At 34.4% G+C, this 27794-nt stretch overlaps 1 protein-coding gene across 3 annotated transcripts in view; it reads left to right on the top strand.

Annotated features, from left to right (window-relative positions):
* LOC120432544 (uncharacterized) overlaps positions 1–27794 on the top strand; it is a 658780-nt gene that overhangs the window by 594020 nt on the left and 36966 nt on the right. For all 3 annotated transcript variants that reach the window (XM_052708498.1, XM_052708497.1, XM_052708499.1), the window contains one exon: positions 17382–17563. In XM_052708498.1, the coding sequence (XP_052564458.1) occupies positions 17382–17563 (182 nt within the window). The remainder of the gene's footprint in view (positions 1–17381; positions 17564–27794) is intronic.

Raw genomic sequence — 27794 nt, forward strand, 5'->3', positions numbered from 1 at the left:
TCAGAAAATTTAATAAAAAAAATTAAATAAAATTTTTAAACATGCACGAAAGATGATAAAAAAACTTTTGTTTCATTTGTTTATCATGAAGTCAAATGCTCGACATGTTTAAATAGTTATTAAACTGTTGAAAGTTTCTTGAACAACTCTTTCAAGATCTCTGAATTATCAAAATTTTCAGGCATTTTAGAAGGCTTGATTTAATGTTAATCGTGATTTTAAAAATCAAAAATATTTTTTTCTGAGAGTTGAAAAAATTTCACACATTTTTTACTTTATAACTTTTAATATCCGATTAATTGTTTTAAAGATATCATTGATTATAAACTAGGGGGTAATTGAGTAGAACTTAAAAAAAATATTTTTTTCATTCTTTGCCAGGTCACATCATAGCAATAAAAAAGCAAATTGCAGATATATTTCTCAGTTTCTGCTTTTTTTTTTTCAAAAGAAGACAAGGATGGACCCTTTTTTTCAATAAAAATAAATGTGTTACCCAATTTAACCGAAAAATGACAACAAAAAAAATTGTGAAATAAAAATCAATTTTACATCCAAAACTGATTTTCAAATGATTTTTGTGTTCATGTCAATACTTTTCACATAAAACAAATCATTTGAGAAAATAATCATCACTTGACCGAAAAACAAATCGTCTGTCAAACTCTCAGAAATTGGCACCTGTTGTCTTAAAAAAAAATAAGAGTGATAAAAATCGAAGGGGGTAAAGTTAGATCAAATCGAGTTTTTATGATAAAAATTTATTTTGAAATGCAAGCGATTTTATTAAGATTGTAACTTTTTTAACTGAATTGTTTAAATCATAACTTACAACTTTGCCTAAGACACCAAATTAATCAGAAAATCTCTTCTTGAGATACAGATTTTCGAGCACTTTTCAATGGACAGCTCCCAAATTTGTTTGGAACTAGAATGAAGAAACTAATGAAGCAAAATGGCTTATTAGGACATAAGAAAATGATGGACAAAGTTTCATACAAATAAAAAAAAAAATCCGGTTTTTTTTTAATTTTTAAAAACTGTTCATTTTATAGATTTTTTCTAAAATTAGTTTGAATGTTTATTGTCAATGATTTATTGTTAATCAATCATATTTGAATTGAATTGAAAATATGAAGAAATAATTTTTATTTTTTTTAAATGCAATAATATTTTTTTTGCGATTAAAAATTGTATAATATTTACAAATATTTTTTGTATTATTTTGAAATGCATTTTTAAAATTAGATTTTTTTTTAAATCTCATAAAAAACTTATTTTAATTATTTTGAAAACAATTTCGGTAGTGCTAAAATTTTTAACGAGATGCCCAACAGAAAAACATCCCAAAACCTAGTAGCTTAAGTCTATTTCACAATAAGAAACATAATATTCTTGAATTATTCTTGTAAAAAAAACACTAAAGAGTATGTTGTCGAATTTAAAAAAAAAATCAAAAATATCCCAATTAATTTATCAATGAGATTAAAAAAACGAATTTTACAAAGGATGCTCAGTTGAATACATTCCACAATTCCAAGCTCATTGATACATGCCTAACATTTCCCAAGCGCACCTGCAAAAAATGTCGGTTCCCAACTCCCTCGAGGGGAATGCAAAACATTCCAGCCCAGTCAATCTTCGCTCGACTTGCACCGTTTAACCTGCCGAAAACGTGATCAAAATTGGCAAAATTCTTCGGCAAGCCAAACAAAGTTCTTCCCAATTGGGGAAAAGGGAAAATTCTGTAACAAATTGACTCGCTCCCTCTCTTTTGGTTACACCTGGTTCAGGTTGATTTTTCCCTCCGCTGGGGTGGTCGAAGAAAGAAGAATTTGATACCGTTAATTTAATAAATTCAATATCTTTTAGCAGAAGTTTATGAAAATTGTTTGACTGAGATGTTGCTGGAAGCTTGCAGGGGGAGCGAGCAGACAAAAAATAAAAACCGGAAGCTTCGCTTATCCCTCATAGTTTCGTGAAATGCTTCCAATTTCCTTCAAAAGCAAGGAGGAGAGAGGGGGGTTTGCGAAAAACTTTCCGCAAAGTGCGCAAGCTGGCTTGAAATGAACTTTTCTCTTCATTCTTTCAATTTCCCTCCTCAGCGGCAGCAGTTTTCCCCCGGAAGCATCGCTCAGTCACTTTTGAAGCTGCTGCTGTTTGTTAGTTGGGCACAGGATGAGATTATTCCGCAATTTTGCTCTAGTTTATGATACAGCGGCAGCGAAGATGAATTCCTGCCAAGCTACTGATCTTTTCCCCTTTTTTTGCGTTATTTTTTATAAGGTGCGAGGAAAACTTTTTTTATTTTCTCTAACATTTTCCCTCGTTTTCCACAAGCAGAGATGTGCCGCGCGGAAAATTCGTTCGATTTCGTGTGCTTTATTTTTAGCGCCGAGCTTGGCGCGAGAAACGAACAAAAAATTGAATTAGGCAAAACTTTTTCGCCAAACCCGCGATGACAGCAGCCGCTGCTGTGGAGGCAAGTTTAACCAAGATGTTGGAAAATTTAGATTTTTCGAGCAGGCATTTTGATTTTCCTTTTTTTGCACCGGTGAAAATCCTTCAGCATCCGGCACGCGCCTTTTGGGGAAAAGTTTTTAATGATCTCGTGGGATGAGCTCGTCGTGCTGCTGGCAGATATCCTGCCTGGTTTGAAAGATAATTGCAATCCAAAAGATATGAAAGACACATATCAGGTAAGATTTGGAGTTTTCAAATGAAATTAAGTTGGCCCCCTTCTTTTGTTTCCGTCATTTTGATATAAAAGTTTTTCTGTTTTCGCTAATGTTTTAAATTAGAGTATTTTGAATGTAGATTTCAATTTTATTAGAACTAAAAAAAGATGCTGAAAATGCACCTAGATTGATGGTACCGAAGAAATATCAAACATTCCAAAAATAGCTCCAAATCTTGGTCGTCACAAAGAATATCAAATTTTGACGAATGATTCCAAGAACACTGAGCTGCAGCGCCCTCTGGCCCGTGATAACCACCAAGGGGCCCATCATCAGTCAAACAAAGCCCCCCTATCGTAAGCCTCCTGGTTCATCCCTCACCGGGCATGCAAGTCGATAAGAATGTTCAGCTCGCAATTTTCGCAGTAGCAACACCATCATAAATTCATAAAATTTGATACCCAGACCCGTCGTCGTCGTCTGCCCTAATGCCGAGACTTGGGGAATTCTTCACCATTGGCAAAACATGTCACTCAATGTCGCACAGGACCACACTACCGAGTTGCGCTTTATCTCCGTGGGGACATGAAAAAATATTTGTTGCCAAATAAAATTCTCATCCATCATCCAGCGAGGAAAGTTCGACCGTGTGGTGTGGGAGGTCGAGACATATTTCGTCAAGTTGTGGGCGAAAACGCAGGTTGGGAACTCGAAATTTGAGCAATTTTATGTTGATTCAAATCTGAAAAGGCAGGGGGCAGAAGGCAGCAGGCGTCATTTAGCAGAAAGCAAAATAAAGAGGTTCTGCCTTTTGATATCTATCTGTGTGCCTTACTGCTTTTTGTCTTCTGCCTTCTGAATTCTGATTTCCGCCTTCTGTTTTTTGACTCTCCATCTGCCTTGTTATATCTGCCTTATGGAAGAAACTTCAATTTTATACAAGTTGACCTTCATCAAATAGAAAAAGGCAGAAGTCATTAGGCAGATAGCAACAGATAGATTTACTGCCTTTTGATTTCTACCTTCTGGTTTGTGCCATACTGCCCTCTGCCTTCTGTCTTCTGAATTCTGATTTCTGCGTTCTGCTGTTTGACACTCCTTCTGCCTTTGATATCTGCTTTACGGAAGGAATTCGAATTTTATACAAGTTTAACTTCATTGAAATCTAAAAAGGCTGGAGGCAGAAAACAGTTGGTAGAAGTCAGAAGTCAATTGGCAGAGAGAAAAAGACAGAGTTCCTACGTTTCGATATCTATTTTCTGTTTTGTTCCTTACTGCTTTCTGACTCCTGCCTTTTGCTTTCTATCTTTTGCATTCTAACTCTGCGTCTACCTTATAAATTCTGATATCCGCCTTCTGCTTTCTGACTCTCCTTCTGCCTTATGGAAGGAACTCGAATTTACAGATTTACTGCCTTTTGATTTCTACCTTCTGGATTGTGCCATACTGCCCTCTGTCTTCTGTCTTCTGAATTCTGATTTCTGCGTTCTGCTTTTTGACACTCCTTCTGCCTTTGATATCTGCTTTATGGGATGATTATATTTTATACTTAATTAAAATCTAGAAAGGCAGGAGGCAGAAAACAGTAGGCGGAAGTCAGAAGTCAATCGGCAGAGAAAAAGACAGAGTTTCTGTCTTTTGATATCTATCTTCTGGTTTGTAACTAACTGCTTTCTGCCTTCTGTCTTTTGCAATCTAACTCTGCTTCTGCATTATAATTTCTTCCTTCTGCTTTTTGCTATCTGACTCTCTTTCTGTCTTCTGATATCTGCAATTTGACTTGTGTTTTCCGCATTCTACCGTTTGACTTCTGCGGAAAACTGAAGATTGATGGTTAAAGACTGAAGACAGAAGACTGAAGACAGAAAACTAAATACAGAAAACTGAAGACAGAAGGCAGTTAGCAGAAAACAGTAGACAGAAGACTGAATGCTGAGGACTGAAGGCAGAAGGTAGAAGGCTGAAAGATGAAGGCAAAACGCAGAAGGCAGAATGCAGAAGGTAGAAGGCAGTAGGAAGAAGTCAGAAGCAGAAGGCAGAAGTCAAAAGCAGAAGGCAGAATTCAGAATGCAGTTGGTAGAAGGCAGTATACTGAAATTTGAAGACTGAAAACGAAATACTTAAACTGAAAACTGAACTCTGAACACTGAACACTAAAGACTGAAGACTTGAGGCAGAAGGCAAAAGACAGAAGACAGAAGACTGCAGACTGAAGACTGAAGACTGAAGACTGAAGACAGAAGACAGAAGACAGAAGACAGAAGACAGAAGACAGAAGACAGAAGACAGAAGACAGAAGACATAAGACAGAAGACTGAAGACTGAAGACTGAAGGCCGAAGACTGAAGACTAAAGACTGAAGACTGAAGACTGAAGACTGAAGACTGAAGACTGAAGACTGAAGACTGAAGACTGAAGACTGAAGACTGAAGACTGAAGACTGAAGACTGAAGACTGAAGACTGAAGACTGAAGACTGAAGACTGAAGACTGAAGACTGAAGACTGAAGACTGAAGACTGAAGACTGAAGACTGAAGACTGAAGACTGAAGACTGAAGACTGAAGACTGAAGACTGAAGACCGAGACTGAAGACTGAAGACTGAAGACTGAAGACTGAAGACTGAAGACTGAAGACTGAAGACTGAAGACTGAAGACTGAAGACTGAAGACTGAAGACTGAAGACTGAAGACTGAAGACTGAAGACTGAAGACTGAAGACTGAAGACTGAAGACTGAAGACTGAAGACTGAAGACTGAAGACTCTAGACTGAAGACTCAAGACTCAAGACTGAAGACTGAAGACTGAAGACTGAAAACTGAAGACTGAAGACTGAAGACTGAAGACTGAAGACTGAAGACTGAAGACTGAAGACTGAAGACTGAAGACTGAAGACTGAAGACTGAAGACTGAAGACTGAAGACTGAAGACTGAAGACTGAAGACTGAAGACTGAAGACTGAAGACTGAAGACTGAAGACTGAAGACTGAAGACTGAAGACTGAAGACTGAAGACTGAAGACTGAAGACTGAAGACTGAAGACTGAAGACTGGAGACTGAAGGTAGATTGCAGAAAACAGTAGACAGAAGACTGAACTCTGAATACTGAACACAGAAGACAGAAGACTTGAGGCAGAAAGCAGAAGACAGAAGACTCAATACAGAAGACTGAAAACTGAAGACTGAAGACTAAAGACAAAAGACTGAATGCTGAAGACTGAAAACTGATGACTAAAGACTGAATGTAGAAGGCAGAAAGCTGAAATCACAAAGTAGATGGCAGAAGGGAGAATGTAAAAGGCAGAAAGCAGAAAGCAGAAGATAGAAGGCAGTAAGCTGAAATCACAAGGTAGAAGGCAGAAAGCAGAAGGTGGATGGCAGAAGGCAGAAGATTGAAGGCAGAAAGCAGAAGGCCGAAGGTAGAAAGTAGAATATAGAAGGCAGAAAGCTGAAATCACAAGGTAGCAGGTAGAAGGAAGAAGGCAGAAAGTAGAAAGCCGAAGACAGAAAGCTGAAATCAAAAGGAAGAAGGCAGAATGCAGGAGGTAGAAGCCAGAAAACAGAAGGCAGATGGTAGATGGCTAAACAGATAAAATATATTCAACATTTTTGTAACAAAAATCGTTTTCCTTCCCTGCGTAAATTCCATCCGTCACTTGGTAGGTGTGAACACTGCGGCGGAGACAAATTGTTCCGAGACGTCCCGGCAGGATTTTCCTCCCCCACTCCACCCTCAAATCCCGGACGGAAGGCACCACTCAAGAGTACGGGACACCAGCCGACACTTGGCGGGTATCGACTAATGAAAAATATTGTTTCTCATCCAGTCGGTGTTTGCCGTCACTTTTCATACGTGTCACACCACAGAAAACCGAGCCTTGGTTGCGAATAGAGTCTTCCAAAACGAAATTTCCGTGTAGGCCGAAACACACACGTTTGCAAATCGGAAGCTCGGTGTGAAAGATGAAAATGTCGCCCGCCTGTGTGTGTCGAAGAAATTGGATTACGGAAATCGCGTCCCGACAGAGGGGGGTGTACAGTGACAACGCCACGTGAGTCAACTGAGTTACAAAAATAGGGTAACATTTTGAAATGTCATAAAACTTTCAAACCTGTCCTCAAAATCTTATGGCCTGAATTTTTTTATTCAAATTTATCTGACATTTTCAAATGTTACTTCCCCAGAGCCCCAAAAACCAAGTCACAGGCAGATTTGATGATCTTTTGCGTATCATCCAGCAATTGACTGTCAATGCCGACGGTGGACCCCCTCCAACGGGCAAAGCACAAAACGCCTCCGACCCATATTTTCATTGTCACGTTCGTTTGGGGCCCGAAATTGGCAGTGAAAATGTTTTCTGACAGCAGTCGGTAATAAAATTTAGCGCCTGCGTCTCTATTTTGAATTCGCGGGATTTGTGTGGACCGTCAATCAGGGATCGACGGTCCGTGCGGAAGCAGTCAACAATAAATTTTCAAATTTCGGTTTGGATTTGTGTCAAGCTGGTTTTGAGCAGCATTGATGGAATTTGTTTTTTTTTTGTTGTTTCTTACCTAGCTTATTTTTAAACATAACATTTTTGTTTATGTTATAGGCAGAAAACAGGAAAATAAGGCAGAAAACAGAGATTTAAAAGGCAGAACGTCAAAAGGCATATGGTAAAGGCAGAAAGCAGTGGGCAGAAGCCAGAAGGCAGAAAACGGATGACAAAGAGCAGATGGCAACAAGAAAAAAGGCAGATGTAGAAGGCAGAAGACTGAAGCCTGGAGGCACAAGTTAGAAAGCAGAAGGCAGAAGAGAAAAAAAAAACATACATAATCCTGTTATCTTAAGCTTCCCAAGAACAACACTTATCTATCGCAAATTGGACACTCGTTGTAACGACAACAACAACAACACAACATCAAGCGCACCGGAATGATCCAATCAACGCCAGCAAAATTTATTGCGATAACATTTGGCCGCAGCCCCCCGAAGCCATCCGAAAACGCCAAAGACTGTCACTCAAGCGTAAAATGTCATAAAATCTTATCACCCAACCACTCAAAGTATCAGAGAAAGCACCACGCGTATGTTTCACTTTCTCCTTTTCACCATCCGGAGACCCCTCGGGCCAGCTCGGACATCACGGCTGTCAATCCGCCGAGAAAGAGTCGACCACCACCACCCGACGACTGCCAACGGGAAATTGCCTCATCATCAAATTAGCGATAAATTAATAAACTTCCAGCGGGCGACCTCCATCCTCTAACCCTCAGAGGAAGAGGAAGAAACCCCGCCGGGCAGCGCCTTCACAGCGCAACGCAGATAATCAAAATCAATCCAGGAAATTTACGACCATTATCTTATCCTGACGGACGGATGGTGGTGGGCTTTTTCGGTGGTTTGGGTTTCGGTGGACGATGCTTTCGTGAAACTCAATTTCCCGTCGAACGTTGTCGACATTTTGTAAAAGGGACCAACATTGAAACGATGGATGATGGGTTGCAAGTGGAATTATTACACTGGGAAGAATGAATAGATTTTTTTTTATTGCATTTATTTTAAACTTTGTGGGTGCTTTTCATATGACCAAAGCAAACTATTTTGCGTCTATGCAAAGATAGAAATCTTGTGAGCATATCTGGTAACTCTATGTTTTCGAATCCGTAAACATTGAAATGTTTCCAAAATCGTCAAAATTTTTCTCGATTTCGATATAAATGTTTTCAAAATCGACAACATTGTTGTTCGAAATCAGAAAAAAATGTTTACGAATTCATAAACATAGAGTTACCGGATAAGCTTTCAGGATTTCTATCCGTGTGGTTCGTCAATACAAGTTTTGGCAACGGTCCATACAAAAATGGTATCTTAATATTATAGAATCTATAATTTGAGATCTCGAACTTGAGAAAAAAATAGGTACACTTTAAAAAAGATCCTTTTTTTTTATTAGTAAAAGAAAAATGTTTTTTTCAATTCAACACTTTAACATTCAAACACAAATACATTCATTTTTTTACATTACATTTAATTTTACATTTTACATCAACAATTTCTGTTAAAGCTAAAATTTTATATCTTCAAAACACGCAAAAATACAGATTTTCAACTAAATCGAACCACCCGGATGAACGAATATGAAAAGATGTTGCACAATTGTAAACTTATTGGCTTATTTTCGCTTGGAGCGCAAATTTTACATGAGTTCTAACCTCACCATCGTGTTCCTTGGAAAATTTTACATTTTACTTTTAGTTTACGAGATAATGATTTTTGATGGTAAGAGTTGAATCATTATCGTCATATTGAATATTTAACCTTTTGATTTAAAGATTTTCAAAATATTGTTTTTTTTTTTATTGAAAGCCGGACCATTGGTTCCCAAGATATCAAATAACGAAGGCTGAATCAGCATTCAGTTTTTTTTACTTTGCATGGTCATATCTCAGCAACCAAAGGCCGTATCAACAAAGTTCAAAAAAGCAAAATCTAGGGATATTCTAAGCTCTTCAAAAAGGGCAAGCATTGAAACTATTTTTAAAAATTGAAAATCTTATATTTTTTTCATAAAAACTTAGATAAAAATGACTTTGACTTGAAACGGTGCTTTTATCAAATTACAGTAAAATACTTCTGGATTTTTTTTAGGTTCAATAAAAATTTTTTTTTTAATTTTTTGGACGTTTTTTGAATATCCCTGACGCAGTTTCTAAAAAACTCAAAAACAAAGCATTTTTTTTGGTTTGGTGGACCTTTTTAATAAAAACTCTTGACTTTTTGATTGCTAATTTGGTTTATATAAAAAAAAATGCCAAAAGTTCATTTTAACTTTTTTTTTGGTTTCTTTTTGAAAAAATCATATTTTTGCCAGTTCTGGATTTTTGTTGAAAATGCCCCTTTTATGTTTAGTTTTTAGTCTCAAAATGTGAAAAAAAAAGTTTCCCCGTGTACCTATTTTTCCCGGTGTTGTCTTCATTCATGCCTACAACTCTGCCGAAGACACCAAATCGATAAAACAAATCCTTGAAAAGGTACAGATTTTTGAATTTTCACATACCATTTTTGTTTGCGCTGCTTCGAAATTTGTATTGAAAATGTTATGGATAGACTAATGATACAAAATGGCTTCTTTGGGTGTACGGAAGGCACCCAAAAAAGGTCAGCCAGATTCAAAAATACAAAAATTAAAATTTAATGAAACTTGTGAAGAATTACAATACAATTTTTTTTAAGCATTTTCATTTCAAAGATTTTTCAAAAAATACAAAAAAAAAGAAAAATATGGAAATTGAAATGATTTTTTTTTGTTATAGTGATAAAATTGACAAAGCGCCAAGTTACAAATCAACAAAATTTAGTTAGGCATTCATTTCTTCTTTTTTTTATTGAAAAAATTGTAAATATTACTAGTTTACTGCATTTCTAAATGAAGATTACAATTTTCAAAGGTAAATTCGCAATAAAATTTAAATATATGCAAAATATACATTGTTGATTTCCAGCTCTTATTTTTGTATTATTGAAAAATATGTTTCCTTAAAAATAAAGTAAGATCCTGATTTTATAAATAATTCATATTGACTTTGAGCATCATTTTGCCACTTTTTCCCTTTGTAAAACTATCATATAAGCCTAAAATATAACAATTTGGCTCGATTCTGAGGGCGCTTTTTCGAGATATTTAAGTAATAAATTTGCATTTTGTTTGCCTTAAATGGCTGTAACTTTTAACGCTTAGCTCCAAAATGACCTGCTTAAACAAAAAAATAATAATAGGGGAGATTTGATAGTGCCCCGAACTTCACTTTTCTTTTTTTTAAACTTAACGTTCAGCAAACTGATTTTTGAAGGTTTGAAGGCGTAGATTGCGAGATAAAATTTTGGTGTATTCGACAAAGATTCTTGGATTTGCAAGCCCAACAACTTTCTAAAAGACTAAAAAAACCAAAAATATTCCTGAAAAGTTAGATTTTTAAAATAACCCTGATCGTGAACCACCCTAATTTTCAACCAAACTAATCGTAGCCCTTTCTCATTTGTAACGACTATAATCACGATACCGAAGCTCCAAAATTTCACAATTTTTCATAAAATCCTGTTTCCAATTAATTGTACGATCTTGACCACTGTACAAAGGTTGTTCTAAACTAAACATATTTTATGTTTCAAAAAATTTAGGAAATTGTCAAAAAAACTTTTCAGATTCGACTGCTTATGATGCAGCCAAAAAAGAAAGAAAAAGATACTGGGAAAATGAGTTTTTTTCATCTCTTTGAAATTTGGTAATATTCGCTAATTCATAATTTGCCAATTCAAACGTCCGCTCTGTACTAAAAAATAGATTCAAATTAAAAAATGTCTTTGAATTATACTAATAAAGTCCTTCTTAAAAAATTATAAATTCGCTTTCCAGTGTCCTCAACTTCATCCAGCAATCTCAGCTCATTTGACCCATCATTTCCTGAATGCGACCTCCAAAGGCCCCGGGTTGCAGCCCTCTGCCCTGGCTGTCCAACTGATTGGCTGACATTGACGAGTGGGCGTTACCGATTCCAACACCCTCCTCACCTTCGTGAGTGGCCCAAGGCGACGTCCGTGTCACGCTCCAAATTCGAAGAAAAGTGACGCGTCATTATTGTCATATTCCCTGAGGAGGGAAGGTGACAGTTTCCAGAGTGTGTTGTTGTTGTTGACTCCTCCGAGAGGTGTTATTTTGCAATAAAAGAAAGAAAGTTCGTAAAAATCTGTTTGACGCTTGTAAAATTGTTATGAGATTAGGTTCAGGTTAAGGTTCGTCCTGCTGAAACAAAACGGACGTGAGCTTAAGCTGTTTGGGGGGTCAGAGGTAATCCCATTAAGTGGTTTAGTTGTGATGTGTGTGTGTTGTGTGGAGGGATGTGAGCTAATCTAATAATCGTCCTTTGGTAAGTCGGATTAGGCCAGCAGCAAAGGCTAATACGGGATCGTTCTATTTTGATGGAGGTTATGTTCAAGCATTTGGTTGCTAAGCTGTCATTAGATTGTGTGATGAACTTGTTTTCAGATAGTTTTCGGATTACAGGATATTTTCAGATTTCTGCTTATTGAAGTATTTCTACTTGTAAAGTCACAAAGCTCCAATCATTTTCAATTACCTGGTTGAATAATGAACCTTAAGCCCCTTATTTGCAATGCACTGATTTTCCGACAAGATAATAGCAATAAAAGCTTCTCAGAAACAGCATCAAGCCCGTTGATTCGCCCACAGAAACAGAACATCCTGTGCAAAGCTCTCTTTCATTGGATTAAAATGAAAATTGCAGCTTTACCTATCCTTTTTTTCGTACTCTCCGCCGACTTGCACAACTTAATCAGTTTTATACACAACTAAAAGCTTTTTATTTTAAAATCCACTCTCCCATCCCATTCTGCGACTGTCGTCGGCCATAGACCAAGAGTCCTAGTCGTTGTTCTCCTCGGCAACAGCAATGAAATTTCCTTTTCACCTTGCCAGCCAACCAGAGAGCGCTTTCTGTCCATTTCGCCCAACCTCGCCAACCCCGGAAACACATAACTAAAACCGGATCAAGCAAATAAAATGGCTTTCATCACATACACACCCACTGCGGCAGTACGAGCGCACGGTGGGTTGGAAGTGGTCAAAATTTTAAAGTTATCTCGAGACGTTATCCCAAAAGAAAAAAAAAGAACAGTAATTTTGTCCACTTTTCACCTCAAAGTCAACCCACTGTGTCCAGCAACTCCGTTGCAGAACGTAGTGTAGCTGCAGCAATTTCCGGGGCGGTTTCACACCGAGTCTTGCATGGAAGAACCTGGCGTCCAACTCACAGCAGACAATAAGGTTCGGCCCAAACCCACGCACACACGGGGTGGCGATGTTTTCGAGCATTTTTTCTCTCTCTGGACCATTCCGGAAACATAAGACCCTGCTGCTGGCTGTAATTTACTTATTATCAAACTATGCAGTGAACATAAAATTTAATCCTTTTAAATTACGGAAAGCGGATTAATGGTAACAAATTAAAATATACGGACGGTTCCAGCGATTTTCCGTGCCGTAGCAGCAGCAGAAGACTTTGGCGCGTTAAAAATTGGTTGGATTTTCTGCCAAGAAAGAAAAAAAAGGTTCGGAAAAAAAGTTTGCTACCGGCGGAAAATCTCTTGGCACTAGGTGGAAGGAGGAGCAGCAGCAGTTTGAAGATTAAAAACTCAAACCAGCTAGCGAGAAAAAAAGAAGGCAAGAAATGGCTAGAAAAGTGATCTCCCGCGGCTAAATTGGGGTGCGGGAGTGCATGCAAAAAGGATTAGTGGCTAGATCGAGGACCTTACCGACACGCTTGGTGAACTTTGTGGACTTTAAGATTGTTGGTTGTAAAGCTTTGTTTATTTAGTTTGAATTTAAACACTTTCGGCATAATTCATTGCAATATTTAAAATATTCTAAAAAAAATCAATTTTTAATTAAATATTGATACAAACAGATTAGTATTAAAAAAATAATTATAGTGAAGTAAAACAATTAAAAAACCATATTTTTTATTAATCTTAACAGATAGTTTTATTTTTGAAGAATTAAGTCATATTTACTTTTAAAATATGTGTTAGACTTATTATTTTTTTATCGTTATTAAATTCATTTGGCTGATTTTAGCGTGACGTTCTTTACGAATAAAGCCTTGAGAACGAAATTTCTAATCAACTTTACAAAAGACACCAATGTTAAGTTCTGAGTGACCAATCAAATACTCGGCTTTACCAGAAACAGAAATAATAGCCATTTCTTATCTAAAGAATGATTTCAAACATGAAAAATATTTATAAAAAGGTGAATATAAACCATTAAAAAAAAATCTATTTAAATTGAAAAAAATCAAACTGTTGACAATTTTCGAAAAAAAACGTAAGCAATTATTCTCTGAAAAATAACCGAAAGCTTAACAATACTTATAATTTCAATGTTTATTTTTCAAATTGGCAAACGTATCCCGAATAAATCAGTGTGCCTAACAACTAATTTCCATTAAAAATTATGTGTGGTATAGTGAACGATGCAACAAATAGTTTCCACTATACGGTAAATTCCGATTTTAATAGGGATATTTTTCGATACTTCGTTTCAACTGGAAATAGCGAAAAGTTAAAGATAAATTTATATAAAATTTTATTCTTAATTTTATTTTTAATCAAAGAACGCTTAAAACATGATTACCGTTATTATTTTTTTTAAGAATTTAAAAAAATATCTTGGAATTTTTTGAAAAATGTTTCAACTAAGTTCCAATTTAAATTTTGTTATTTTTTGAATCAATGTTAATTTATCTTGTTGTCAGTATCTAACTGTTTTAATCTGTTTTTTTTTTCTAATAAATAATTCAGTTTGATAAGATTTCATGTTTTACCACTAATTTTATTCCAAATATTTGAAGAACGAAATGCATCAAACATATTTGCAATAACTTAAATTAATTTTTTTTGGGTTTTTTTTTGCATTTTAATTTATTTATGTGTTACAAACTTAAAACAGTTTTTTTTTCCATATTTTTAAATTCAGAGCTTACAACGATTGGATATTTAAATTTTCCGTCGACAGAAAATTAAGCTTTATCCATACTAACAAAAAAGTTCAAGGGAGACACCTAGAAAAAAGTATTTCAAATTACTTAATGAATGTAGTTACACGATTAAACATATTTTCAAAGAATTCAATGCGCCATTGGTTTCCTACGTTCATAGGACATTTTGAAAAAGTAAGAGAGATTTTTTTTAATTTTCAAATTTTACAAATTATTCAATAGTTAGAAAATAATTTTCGACCAAGTATGCTTGAGATTCCCGATTTTCCCCGACTTTTTGATAAATAATCAAAAATTCCCGACTTTTTCCCGATTTTTGGCGGATTTTGGTGGATTCTCGACTTATTCCAGACTTTCCAGTTGCCTCCCTGAAAGTCGTTGTTACTGCTTAATAATTTTTTTTTCAAAAAAGAAGACTTAAAAAAAAACTTGTTTCACTAAAAAATTGTATTGCCATAAAATTATTTTTGTTTTTTTTTTTGCAAGAAATGATTTTTTTCTAACCTTGGTTTTGGATGATAAATAATGTCATAATTGACGATCGGCACAGGTTTGTAAATATTCCCTTGGCAGCGGTGCCAATTTACCGAAAAAAAAATATTTGAATAAATAAACGTGAAAAAAAATTCGAAAAACTTTTTGGATTGTTTTAGGTGTAAACTTTAGTTTGTAATCGAAAAATATTGTACATGCTACTACCGAAAATTTCCAAATATAAATGAATTTATGAAACTTTTTTTCCTAAAATTTTATGTCTGTTTCCGATCTGTGGTTCTAAAATTCAAAATTTGCTATGACCTAACCAACTACGATTATTTTTCTGTTATAACCCCTAACATTTTTAATTGTAGACCATCTCTGAAAATATTTGTTTTCGAGAAGATTGAAAAAATTCCACATTTTTTTCTTCCGATTTTTTTAAATTATTAATTCGAACCTAGCACTTCATAAATTCCAAATAACTGTTATATGGCCTTTTCAAATGTAAGAGTTGAGCTGATAAATTTTATCAAAAGAACGGAAAATTTTATGCTAGTTTCATTTTTGACATCGAAAATCAGGCGCATATTTACTGAGTTATCGTCACTAGCATAAAAAACTTTATTTTTCCTGTTTGCCTTCCTTTAAAGCAGCCATTCTCAACCTTCTTCTAGGCTGGTCCCCCTGCCATGTAAATCAAGTAGGCCCGGTACCCCCGTTGAGAATCGCTGCTTTAAAGGATGTATTTCAGCAATGTCTTTTAAGAGAAATTTTGCAGTAAATCTTCAGATATTTTCGAAGAAAATCTTTTCAGAGATGGTCTAGCTTGTTTATGACTGACTTCTACAGGTAGAACACAATTTTAACAAACAAGAAATTTTAGGTGTCTATAACTTGAAAATGGTGCTCGATATCAAATTTGAGGTAAAGTTCGTTTTGTTGGAAATTTAATTTTACACCTAAATATAAAGTAAAAAAGTGTTTTTGTTCCTTTTCAAAAGTTTTTTTAAAAAATGGGTTTTTTCAAGAAAAAAAATTGGCATCACTGCAAAATTAAATTTGACGAACCTATGCCATTTTTTGTAAACTAAAATATTTTCAATAGGTAATTGTATTTTTTTCAAAAATATTTTTTTTTTAAATGGTGACAGAAGAGAGGTTTTCCTTCATCTAAAGCTGAGTTTAGTTATCTTAAATAGTATATTATATTCTTTAAAGTTTTGAGACAGACAACATCAAAAAAGAACCTAAACATGAGAGGTTTGTTTGTATTCTTCATGAGTTATCATAGATAAAAGTTATAGTTTGAAACCCTTAAAATTTATAAAAACTTAGCAAAATCACAACATTTTTAAAAACATTGACTTTTCTTTGTTTGCTCTGTAAAATTCTGTAAACAAATTTCCAAGTAAATTAAATTCGAATCTGTTTGATTTTGAACAAATTTTGGTTGATGTTTTTTTTTATATTCAAGGTCACTTTGTGTTATAAAAGCCACCCAAGCTTACGGTACTTATTTAACAGACAAACATCGAAATAAAAATGTAACAATACTGCGACAATAAACAGGCAAAAATCTCTATTTTCGAGGGGCGAGTTGAACGGAATTTTTACAAAAAAAGTCTTTTTTTTAATTAAAAAAAACGAACTATTTAGGTCGCTGCAAATATTTTTTGAAGTTTATGTCCCTCGGCGCTGACCAAAGTCGAGGGGGAGCAAAAAAATAAAAAAAAATATATAAAAAATTAAATTACAGGCCAAGGTTTCAACATTTGGATGCAAAAAATGTTTTAAAATGCATTTTACATGCGTCCAGTTGCTTTCCAATCATTAGTTTTCAAAATATCGATGTATTGACGGAAATTTTATTTTCGCAAAAAAAAAAAACTTTCGTGGGACTGTACATTGGTATTTCATGAAAATTTAAAATGTTTTTTAACGAGTACAAACATGCTAGATATGATTATAAACGCAGGAAAATGCATTTTAACTGGTTTTCAGTTGATTAAACTTATATTTTCATTAAAATTTGAAGTTTTTCGAAAATATATTATTTTTGCCCCTTGATTATTTCGGCCGACTTTGAAGAAGGGGGGGGGGGGGGCGACATAAACTTAGAAAAACATTAGCAACGGCCTTACTGTGTTACAAAACAAAAAAAATTAACATAAAAACAAATGATAAGGTAGGGTTACTACAAAAACTTAAAAAAAGCTTAGTCAGATTGAAAAATATCTTTAGAGATAAATTTCACAATAACCGTCCAGCTGTCGATCACTGACCTCTGCTTCCCAATCCCAACATAATTGGATGTCTTTCGCCGGGGCAATAATTGACTGTCTCCAGCAGTTCCCTCATCCACTGACAAACTGCTCAATTATTAACCAGACGAGCTTTCCTATGACTTTTCCGCTCGCTGCGAGTCTGTCTTAACCCACTCATTATTATCATCCTCACGCTCCTGGAGCTCTTCCCATTGCCCACAAAGGTGGGGGAGGAAAAATTCCGCCAAGTTTTTCCTAGCGCCATTTTCCACCATCACACACAACGAACGAACGAACGCGCCACAAATGGAGATGACATTGACTTATCTGGCAGCTTTTCGGGCCACTGACTAACTGGAGCTTTTTCTCTCTTATTCTCTTTTTTCATGATGTCCCTCCAGCATGCAATCGGACGCTGTACGGCGAGGTGGGGCGAACGTACGAGCTGCAGCTTCAGCCCCACCAGGTGCAACAGTTTCAGCAGGAGCAGCAGCAGCAGCAGCACAACGGAGAGGCGCCGTTGCCGTTCGTGTGTCATCTTAACTTTACCGCGCCCGGGGGAGCGTACGGTGATATCGTGCAGGTATGGTCCCTAGTAGCGTCAAATTTGTGGGAGATAGAAACAAAAACTATGCTGAAATTGATGATTATCCGGTAGAGGGGAATAAGTTCAAAAAAAGTTTCAAAAAACTTAATTGAATCGTGAAAATCGTAAAAATAAATAAGCGAATTCTTGGCTTTCACTCATTTGCTCTTCATTCGACACAATTTCTACTTTAATTCAATTAATTACCATCATTAATCGCAATCAATCACGCTCCCCGAAAAACTCATCACTTCCACCAACTAATGACCGGCGCACACGCTGAAAGAACAACTCAACGAAACGCAAATTAATTTCAAACCAAGCCTCCTCCGGCTGCCGAAATAAAATTCGCACATTTCAGCCCAAATCAGTGCCATCTATCAATTAGAAGAACCTGCGGCCATTCGAGCCTTTTTCGGCGGGGCCACAGTACATGGAAATTCACTTCTGCAAGTCGAAGAAAACATGGAAAACACATTTTTCACTTTCAATTTGTGTGCTTCTGCCATTGATTTGCGGGCATTTACTTTACGCTTCATGGCGGCTGATGTCTTTAGTGGAAAAGTTTTTTGCCGTCCCGCACCATATGAGAAGCAGGATGGAGGGGGCATGTGGGTTCCGGAGACGATTCCGGGTCGAAAGATTTGCACCATTAGTGGGGGCACTCCCACACATTTACGGATGGCTGGGTTTGATTAAATGGCCCCACTTTGGGAGAATTCGGAAGAATTGTTGTGTGGGCTTTGAAGGCAGAAATGAAATTGGTTTCGAAGAAAACTTAGATAAATTGTTTTTAAATTAAATATTCAGTAGGTGTAATGAAATAAATATATAACATATATATATATAACACTTCAAGTGAGTTGTAAACTTCAAAGTAACTTGACAACACACAGTATGAGTTTAATTTTTGCGCTATAATACAATTTCATTAATTTATACAGCAATTCCATTTGAAAAGAGCCTAAACCACAAAAAAAGTTATCGGAGTGGGGTCAAAATTTTTCTGGGGGTTCCTTAGCCGAAATAATTAGACTCTTTTTTTAAATTTGCCATTAGGGTGACCTACTCCATGCTAGGGTGGTCCCAAAAACGGTCATTTTCGTCAATTTTCGCAAAAACCACATTTTTCAAAAATCAAATCTACGCACCATATCAACCGATTTTCGTTAACAATTGTCTTGGACGCAAAAGAAAAGTGATAAGTTTGCCTTTAATATCAAATTTTTAGTGAAAAAAGTTGTTTTTTTTCTCATTTTTGACATTTTCCTATTTTTGCGTGTGGCGCGTCGAAAAATCCAGTTTTTGATATGTTATGTAAAATTTTCCGAGGAATCCGATAAACATATTTTTAGACATAGGCTCTTTGGTCCAGACACGGTCAAAACACCATTTTAAGTTATCATACGACTTATTCAAATGTTTATCTAGACATAAAAAATCTGTTAGAAACGACACTGAGTTATGACTTTTTGAAAAATGTGGTTTTTATAAAAAAATTAAAATATTTTTTATCCTTTATCGTTTAAGTATTTTTTATTTGGAGGAAACATTGTTTATACGTTACTTATGTAAGGTACACGAAAAAAAAAAATCGTTTTTTTTATTGGAATTTGTATTACGAAAAGTTGAATTTCCGTTATATCTTGTTCCGAAATTATGAATGTTTGCAAAAAAATATGTTTTGTTAAAAAAAAAGAAAATGTTGTCTAACAAAACATTAAAAAAAATTTTTTTGATGCAGAATCAAATTTGAAAAAAAAAACAGTTTTTAAGAAAAAATCGCAGTTTTTAAGACAGGAAGCAAATTTATTTATGTTTATGTTTGGGTCATACAATTTGGTGGCCATTTTTTTTTTCAAATAACTTCAAAATTCTAATTGAACTTGACTTGCAATAACTTAAAATCAATATGAAATTAATGTTACTGCTGCAGTAAAATTCATTGAGCTTAATTCAAAACCAGCTAAAAGTATTTAAATTTTGGTGAAGTTTCGTTGTGCGCTAAAGATGTTCTTTTGATGATAATTATTTCATCACTGCCCAAAATGAAAAAAAAAATTAATGTTTAAATTCATTTATCAGCTATTGATTTCACATGATTAGATTTTCTGGCTTTTTTTTTTTGATCATTTGATTTTAGTTTTTTTTAATCAATCATTTTTAATAATCAAATTTTCCATTTAAGTCTCCAAACAATTTTGGCAACCGTCCATTTAATAATAATAATCTGTAACTTGAGTATGGATTTTTTAAATGATTTTGTCTCTTCGGCATAGGTGTAGGTATTTGCACACACACAATTAAATTGAGCAAAATCTCAATTTTTAAAAATTCTTATTTTTTCATGGCAAAAATCCCTATAGCACGAGTTTGTCAAAATTTCTTGGGAGTGTTGCCAATTTTTTCAAAGAATCATTATTTTTGAAAACCGTTTAAAAACGTTAAAATATTTGCTGAGTAATCTATCGTCTCTTAAATATTTTAGACTTTTTTGGTGGTGTTGAGAAAACCTATTTTTTCCATGTGGTTTTTTGACGGAGCACATCAATTGGAGCCTAACATTTCAAAAGGGCACATAACTTTTGTAAACAATAGTGTATCCCTTTCACTTGAATGACAGTTTCCATAAAGTGTGAAAGGGACACACTCTTGTCTAAAAAAGTTATGTGCCCTTATGAAATGGCAAGCACGAATTATACCTTATTGCATCAAGATTTGTGTTACAGATATTTTTATTATAGTATCTGTAAAACTACGGGAACTTAAGAAATCATATTTGATCCAACTCTTAAAATATTATTTACAAAATAATAAAACATATATATTCAGGATGGTCAAGCTTGTTCAAGACTTCTACAGGTTAAAAAGGTAATTTTATCAAAAGAAATGATTTTTTGTTGGATATAACTCGATAACGAAATTAAAATTTATGTTTCAACGTCTAAAAGAAACTCAAAATAATTGATCAACTTTTAAAAAAATATGAGATTTTTTCGAAAAACTATCAACTAAATAAATTTTGACTAATTTGTGCAAAAGCTCAAAGATGCCATCATTTGTCCAAAAATGTAAATTTTCAAGTAAGTATATTTTTCGCAATTGCATTTTTTTTTTGTGTGAAAAGTATAAAAAAAATTGGTTAATATTTATAAGAGTATAACTATATTTTACTGAAAAGGTCGAGGCAATACCTATACCTTTTCGGAAACTTTTAAAAGCCTTTTGAAATGGACGGTTGCCAAAACTTTATGCATTTATATTCATGAGGAAATGATGACAAATTTTGTGGCAAAAAAAAGATAAATTTTAACCTCTAAAAATGAAGAATATTCATCAGGTTTAGATGAATATTCATCAGGTTCAAATTTTTACACATTTTTTATGTAATATTACTCAAAAAAGAGGTAATATTCAACCTACCAAATTTTCAACCTTCTAAAATTCAACTTTTTTTTGCTGTGTAGGAAAATGTACGGTTCAAATATTCTCTCAGTGAGAATTGATATCTCTAACAAACTTTTTTTACTTTTTTTTTGAAAGATAAAGATATAAGAAAAGATTGATTGAAGATTGAAGATTGATAAATTATTAAAATTTACTTGAGACACAAAAAACGAAATTTTCACAAATAGAATATTTTGAATCGAATCTATTTTTAATCAGCAAGGTGATACACAACTTTCTACGTATAAATCTCCCATGGGTCATCTTGATTTTTAATATTTTGCTTCCGCCATTCCGTGCACTTGAAACAAGTTCATGACATTTTGAGCTATAAAATTGTAACACTTGAAGTGACCACAGCTGGGTTTAATTTGACCTACCGTAAAACGGGGTGACTTTGATAGCCGGGGTGACTTTGATAGGTTTGCGATTTTTCCGCAAAATGAAAAGTACAATTAAAAAACGTAAGGAATGGTTCAGAAACATACTGACCGGGGTAGAGAAGTGTTCAAAGAACCTCAAAAAGAACTTTTCATAAAATTTTGGAAACTTAAAAAAGTTAGTTAACTATAGTTAAAAAAATGTTGATGAAAGTAATTATTTTAAACTTCTCAAAGTGTCATGATTTTCTCAATGAACATGATTTTGAATCGGAAAACGGAATGCATTTTAGGATTCTTTGGACAATTTTCCACTAGGAGAAGGTAAAATAAGTTTGTAAATAATAAATAATATGTGTTTTTGAAACACAATTTAAAAAAATCTCCAAATTTATAGGCAATTTCAGTTGAACAAATTTCATGTAAAATGCGAAAACTTGTGATTAGTGCTTCGAATTCAGTATAAAATGCAATATAAATCGATAATTTTATAAACAAAACTAGTTTTTACAAATTTCAGGCAAAATTCCGACTTTTTAACAATTTTACCTAAAATTTATATTTATTTTGTTAAAAAGCTTATAAACTTAAATATCTAAATATAAACATTTTTTTTTCTTCTTAAAAACAATACCAGCAACTTCAGTGATGGTACATTTAACGTACACATAAAGTTTGAACATCTTAAATATGATTTTAACAACAAAAACTATGACTATCAAAGTCACCCCGGAATTTAAACTAAGAATTTTTAACGTAACTATTTTTCTAAACACTATTGAAAAAACTTTTTTTTCCAAAATAGTGCATGGACTTTGTGTGGCCTGCCCCAGTACATGTTTTAAAAATAATAATCTTGAGTAAAACCTTACCTGTTGAAAAATATTCAAAAAACAAATTGCAATCCTATCAAAGTCACCCCGGTTTACGGTACTTTAAATTCCCGACAACAATTCAGGGAAAAAATCAACATATTTGTAATGATTCCCAACGTTATGATGTTGACATTGACGACCTGCGTGTATGTGTGTGTATGAGCCAACATTCTGATGCAAATTTTCCGATCCACATTGGTGAATGAAAATATCATTTGCTGTGATGGCATGTGAGGTGAACACGGTGTCGACATGAAAAATATTTACTCAACTTGTGGTTGGTAGGCCGGAATGAAAATAGTTTTTATTCCCAACACACAAGCTCACATTTTCATTGAGCCAACATTGCATAATAAAGTGAAAATGAGCCAACACAGATCAATAAGGGGTAAAGTGAATAAATAAACAAACAGTTGATGAATAAAAAAGTGACGTGATTCGTTTGCCGAGGGAGACTCGATGATTTTTGTTCACTTTTTCACTGGCGGCAATCGACTTGTAACGTGGGAAATTGTGACTGATTAAAATGTTGTTGCGCAAACAATAAGCTAGAAACACGACGTCACTCTAACTGGATTACCACCACCACCAAGAGTTCAATTATAATTCTCGCATGACGTGTCAATTCAAATCATCCACTAATTGAATATCATAATCCAATTGCGGACTAACAATACTATTTAAATTAGCATATTGAATTAAGTGGGGCTGGCGTTTTGTCGTCCCTCGGAGAGCTCAGCCAAATTGAATTGTGAATTTCAACGGAGCGCAGCCAGAGAGCAAATTTAACTTTCTCTTTCTCTGATGGGAGGGGGAGGTCTTTGATGAGAAAAAGGTGGAAAAACTAGAATGGTTTTGTGGCGGTGAGGGTGGACAAATTGTGTCAAACATGGAACAAGCCGGGCACACCTGTTTGACTTGTCATCGCTCAGAGGACTTCACAAATCTTCTCCCCCTCCCCCAAGGGCCCCAAGCTCGGCTTTGACAAAAATTAAGACCGGAATACATTTGCTCGGTCGTTACTTTCTCATTTCCATTTCTCGAAATTTCCACTTTCTTCGTCCACTCGAAAGCGAATATGTTCCGAATGTTTCATTAGCATATTTGGTTCCATTTGCCCGTTTTCGTCAGGGGTTGGTGGGTTGGGGAAGACTCCAATTCGGGCTGCAATTTGATTTCCGCCCGGACTTGGGAGTTTGGTCAGCTCGAATTGGATTTGAAGGTCATGGGAGCAGAAGTAGGAGGAGGGGCCAAGGGAGTTACAAATTTTATAATCGAAACAGAAAACAGCTTGTCAAAACGGAAAACATTATCAAAGTGGGGGGAAAATTGGCATTAGCATAAGAATCGAAAATGAAAGTCTTGCGATTGTGAGTGGATGTTGGTTTTTGTAAGGGGGATTCTGTTTGTGTTGGTGGTAAGTTTGAACAATTTGGGATACAATTTGATTATTCAAATAATTGTCGTGAAATTAGATTGATGAGAAAAAGTATGACTTCCTTTCCCACTTGAAACTTGAAAAATGGAAACAAAAACTCGATACCTCATATTAATGGTTTCGATTGGGTAATTTAATCTTTATCAATTTTATTTTATCTAAATTATAGATATCATGAAAAAAAAAATCCTCTCATATCAATATATCGATATTTTTGTAATTATCTGCTCTACAACTTTGAACACTCTAAAAACAATCCTGCCAAGTTAGGAAAACACGATATTTTAAACTTATACGTTTTTCGGAATTCTTAGTTCGCCATTAAATCGGGCGTCCAATTCTACATAAAAATCTTTTCGACAGAAAAATTTTCAAACCATCACCATTTCAGGCTGCAAATTATTGAAAAACATGTATTTTTTCAAATGTTTAAGAATGAAAGGGGTCGTACCGCTCCACCATGACGAGATATCGAAAAATGCAGCTAGGGTTCGTGATCAGTAGGGTGCCAAGAATATGGGACTTTCTTCTCAAAACCTCGCTCCACAAGCTGAATATTGTTTGTTGGTCGTAGCCAACGGGAGATTCCATCCGATTTATTAATCACGGGCCGCGGACAATAAAACAACTGTGTTTTCATGTCTTAGTTGGTATATTGGTTGATTAATAAATTCCTGTGCAGAACAAATACATATATTGTAGAAGGTTTGTACAAATCGATAATAATTGCTCAAACTTACGTTTCTGTTCCCTATTGTGGCTTCTTGGCCTTTCGCTGAAGACGCTCGTCATAATATTCATAGAACTATTGAATAATTGGTAATTATTAAGAAGATATTAAAGAATTCCTAACCTACAAATTCTTACCACATGATTTAGTTCAAGAGGCTGTACAACTAGTTACAAATTCTTGGATTTTACCGTTTGATGCGATTAGATATATTGAACTTATTAAAACTACTGCTAGTGCAGCGAAGAGTTGTGTGGGGAAAAATAAAAAAAAACTCATGAAAAACCCAATTTTCTTACGGTTTGGTCTACACGGTGCGCTACTTCCATCCAAATATTCCCATAAGTGAGATTCTCATTGAAAATTTAATGCTCTACAACTTGGTAGAGCATTCCAAAGCTGTAAAACTCGATCCTTAAAAGTTATTAGTGATTTAAAATTTAAATTTTGTATGAATAATATTTGTTTCACCAACTTTAGGCTCGGGCATCAATGGGTTAAACTCAACCAATTTCGCTCAAAATTGCACAGACGCTTAAAATAACCCAAAAAACCGTTTTCCGCTTGTGGAGCAGGGGGTAATTTTTTCTGGGCAACCTAGTGATCAGGGACAAAAATTACCCCTAAGGACAAAGTTTCATGTAAATCGAAGAGGGGTCATATTATTTTTTTCCAAAAAAAAACTCAATTTAAAAAATCCATATTTTTTTTCAAGATTTTTTTAAAAGCTTCAGAAGACAAAAATATAGAAGAATGGTGAAAAAAAAATTGCCGCCGAGTTACGAATTTTTGTAAAAATATTGGTTTTTGGAAAAAAGTCAAAATTTCATGCATTATTTTTTTGATCAAATTTTTTATGTAAAATTGAATTTGCAATCGAAAAGTACTGCTTAGATTTTTTAAAAAACTTTCCTGTTTTCAAGATAAAGAAACCAAAAGTCCGATTTCAGTGAATTATTTGCAGTTTTTATTTTTTTTAAATAGTAACCAATCCTTAAAATATTTTTTTTTCAGAAGGTTCAGAAAATTTGCTATACATTTTTCTAAGAGACATTGCAGGTTGGACCTCTTTATTTGAGATATAAAAACAGGAAAATTGTTTTCTTAGTCTAACCCAAACAACCCTCCGTTAATGTAGATATCTCAGCAACTTATGGTTTGATTTCCAATGATAAAACATCAAACATTCGTGAAATTTTCCAATCTCTTCGAAAACAATATTTAAAAAAATGAAAAAAGACTAACATTTCAAAAGGGTCAAAAATGCAATTTTAAGCCCATTTGGAATGTTAGGCTTGCTTCCAAAATTTCTCAAATATTTTTTTCTTAAAGATCGGAAAATTTCACTTTTTAACATTGAAAGTTGGTCCTTTAGTTGCTAAGACATCGGCATTAAAAAATGGAGGGTTGTTTGGGTTAGACTTAGAAAACTCCAATTTTGCCTGTTTCTATTTCTTCAAGCCGCTGAATCTCAGATATAGAGGTCCAATCTGCAATGTCTCTTAAACAAATTCATAGCAAATTTTTCTGAACCTATCAAAAAAATATTTTCATGAATGGCTACTTTTTTGAGAAAAATAAATAAAAAACTGCAAATCGTCACTTGTGTGCTATCTTGTGACACGTCCTATCTTTTTACGACAGACATGTAAAAAGATAGGATGTGTCACAAGATAGCACACAAGTGACGAAATATTTCACTGAAAACAAACTTCTGTTGGCGATATCTTGAAAACGGGGCACTTTATCACAAAATCTGTTCAGTACTTTTCGAATACAAATTCAAAATTACATTAGAAAAAATGAGGTCAAAAAAATATGAATTAAATTTCGCTTTTCTCATGAAATCAATATTTTTTCAAAAACTCATAACCCCGAGCAGGGGTAAATAACACGGGAATACCATATTTTGGTATTACTTGGTATAATAACAAATACCAAAATGTGCCCTTGGTTGCCCAGTAATAGATGGTATAATACCATGAAATCATACCAAAATACTGTATGGGGAAGACCAAAGCAATACCAAAACGTGCCATTCCAAGGGCAAATGAATACCAGACAATAACAACTTTCCGGGTAAATAAAAATCTCATTGGACAAAAAAACAGTGAGAATTTTCTATAGGATTACAACGGGAATTCATTTGGCTAATGGGATTTCAATGAGAAATGGGTAGAATTTTGATGCTATATTTAAATCCTTCGAAGTCTTGCTTGGAGAGCCAAAAAATATCAGGTAAAGAAAATTAGAGGAATACTGGAATCGAACTCATGACAGGTAAGGTGCAGACACCATTTTAGCTACCCGTTTACCAACTGAGCTATCAACGCTTGTTGAAAACGAGCTGCTGCTGCGTCAACATGTTTTAGCTACAGGCAAAAATATCACGAAATTCAAAGAAAGAGAAACAAACTAAACCAGAACGAGAAAGGCTTTAGCCCAGGCAGCGTGGCATTTTTCGTGGGATTTTCGAGGATGCATGATTCCAACAGAATAGGATTCAACACAAATCCAATATTAAAAGGATTTTAGAACGAAGTTCAAATACCACATGCATACCAACATTTTGGTATTGAAAGAGTTATTTTATCAAATTAACAAAGATTGACATTATTTTTTTTGAGTTTATCGATTATGACGAAAAAGGCACACAATGTTAAGTAAAATCCATTCTGAAATCTTAAATTTTTCACGTAAAACCTATTGTTGTCGTAAAGTTAATCGTCTTAATATATAAATGTCATGTATCATTTTCAAATGTATCAGCATACTTTTAAGAATGTTAAAAATCATTTAAAATAGATTTTTTATGAATCAACTTTATTTTATGTTTTTTTTTAAATACCTTTACAATACCAATGTATGGTATTCTCTAATTAATAAAGATAATTAAATGAATTTTTTAGACCAAAATGTAGTAGTTATCTTTAATTTGGAGTAGATTTGTGTTTTTAAGTATGTAAGTAAGTAACAGTATGTCAAAATTCAACATTTTCTTAAAATTTGCCCAATAACAAAACAATACCAAAATTTGGTATAATACCACAGATTAGTATTAACTTACACTTTAGACATTTTTTCAAGGGCTCGCGAAAACCAAAATTTGGTATTGATACCATTGAATGGTATTGTTTTGCATTTCCCTTGTTATTTACCCATGCTCGGGACTCGTCAGCAAAATATTTGACCATACTTTTACATACTTTGTCGAAGACACGAAAAATTCCTTCAAAAGTTACAGATTTCAGAATATTTACGTGCCATTTTTGTATGGACAGCTGCAAAAATTGTATGGAGACTTGTATGGGTGAACCAATGACACAAAATGGGTTCTTTGGTCATAGGGAAGGCAAAT

The sequence above is a fragment of the Culex pipiens genome, chromosome 2 (assembly GCF_016801865.2).
Source record: "Culex pipiens pallens isolate TS chromosome 2, TS_CPP_V2, whole genome shotgun sequence".
Lineage (NCBI taxonomy): Eukaryota > Metazoa > Arthropoda > Insecta > Diptera > Culicidae > Culex > Culex pipiens.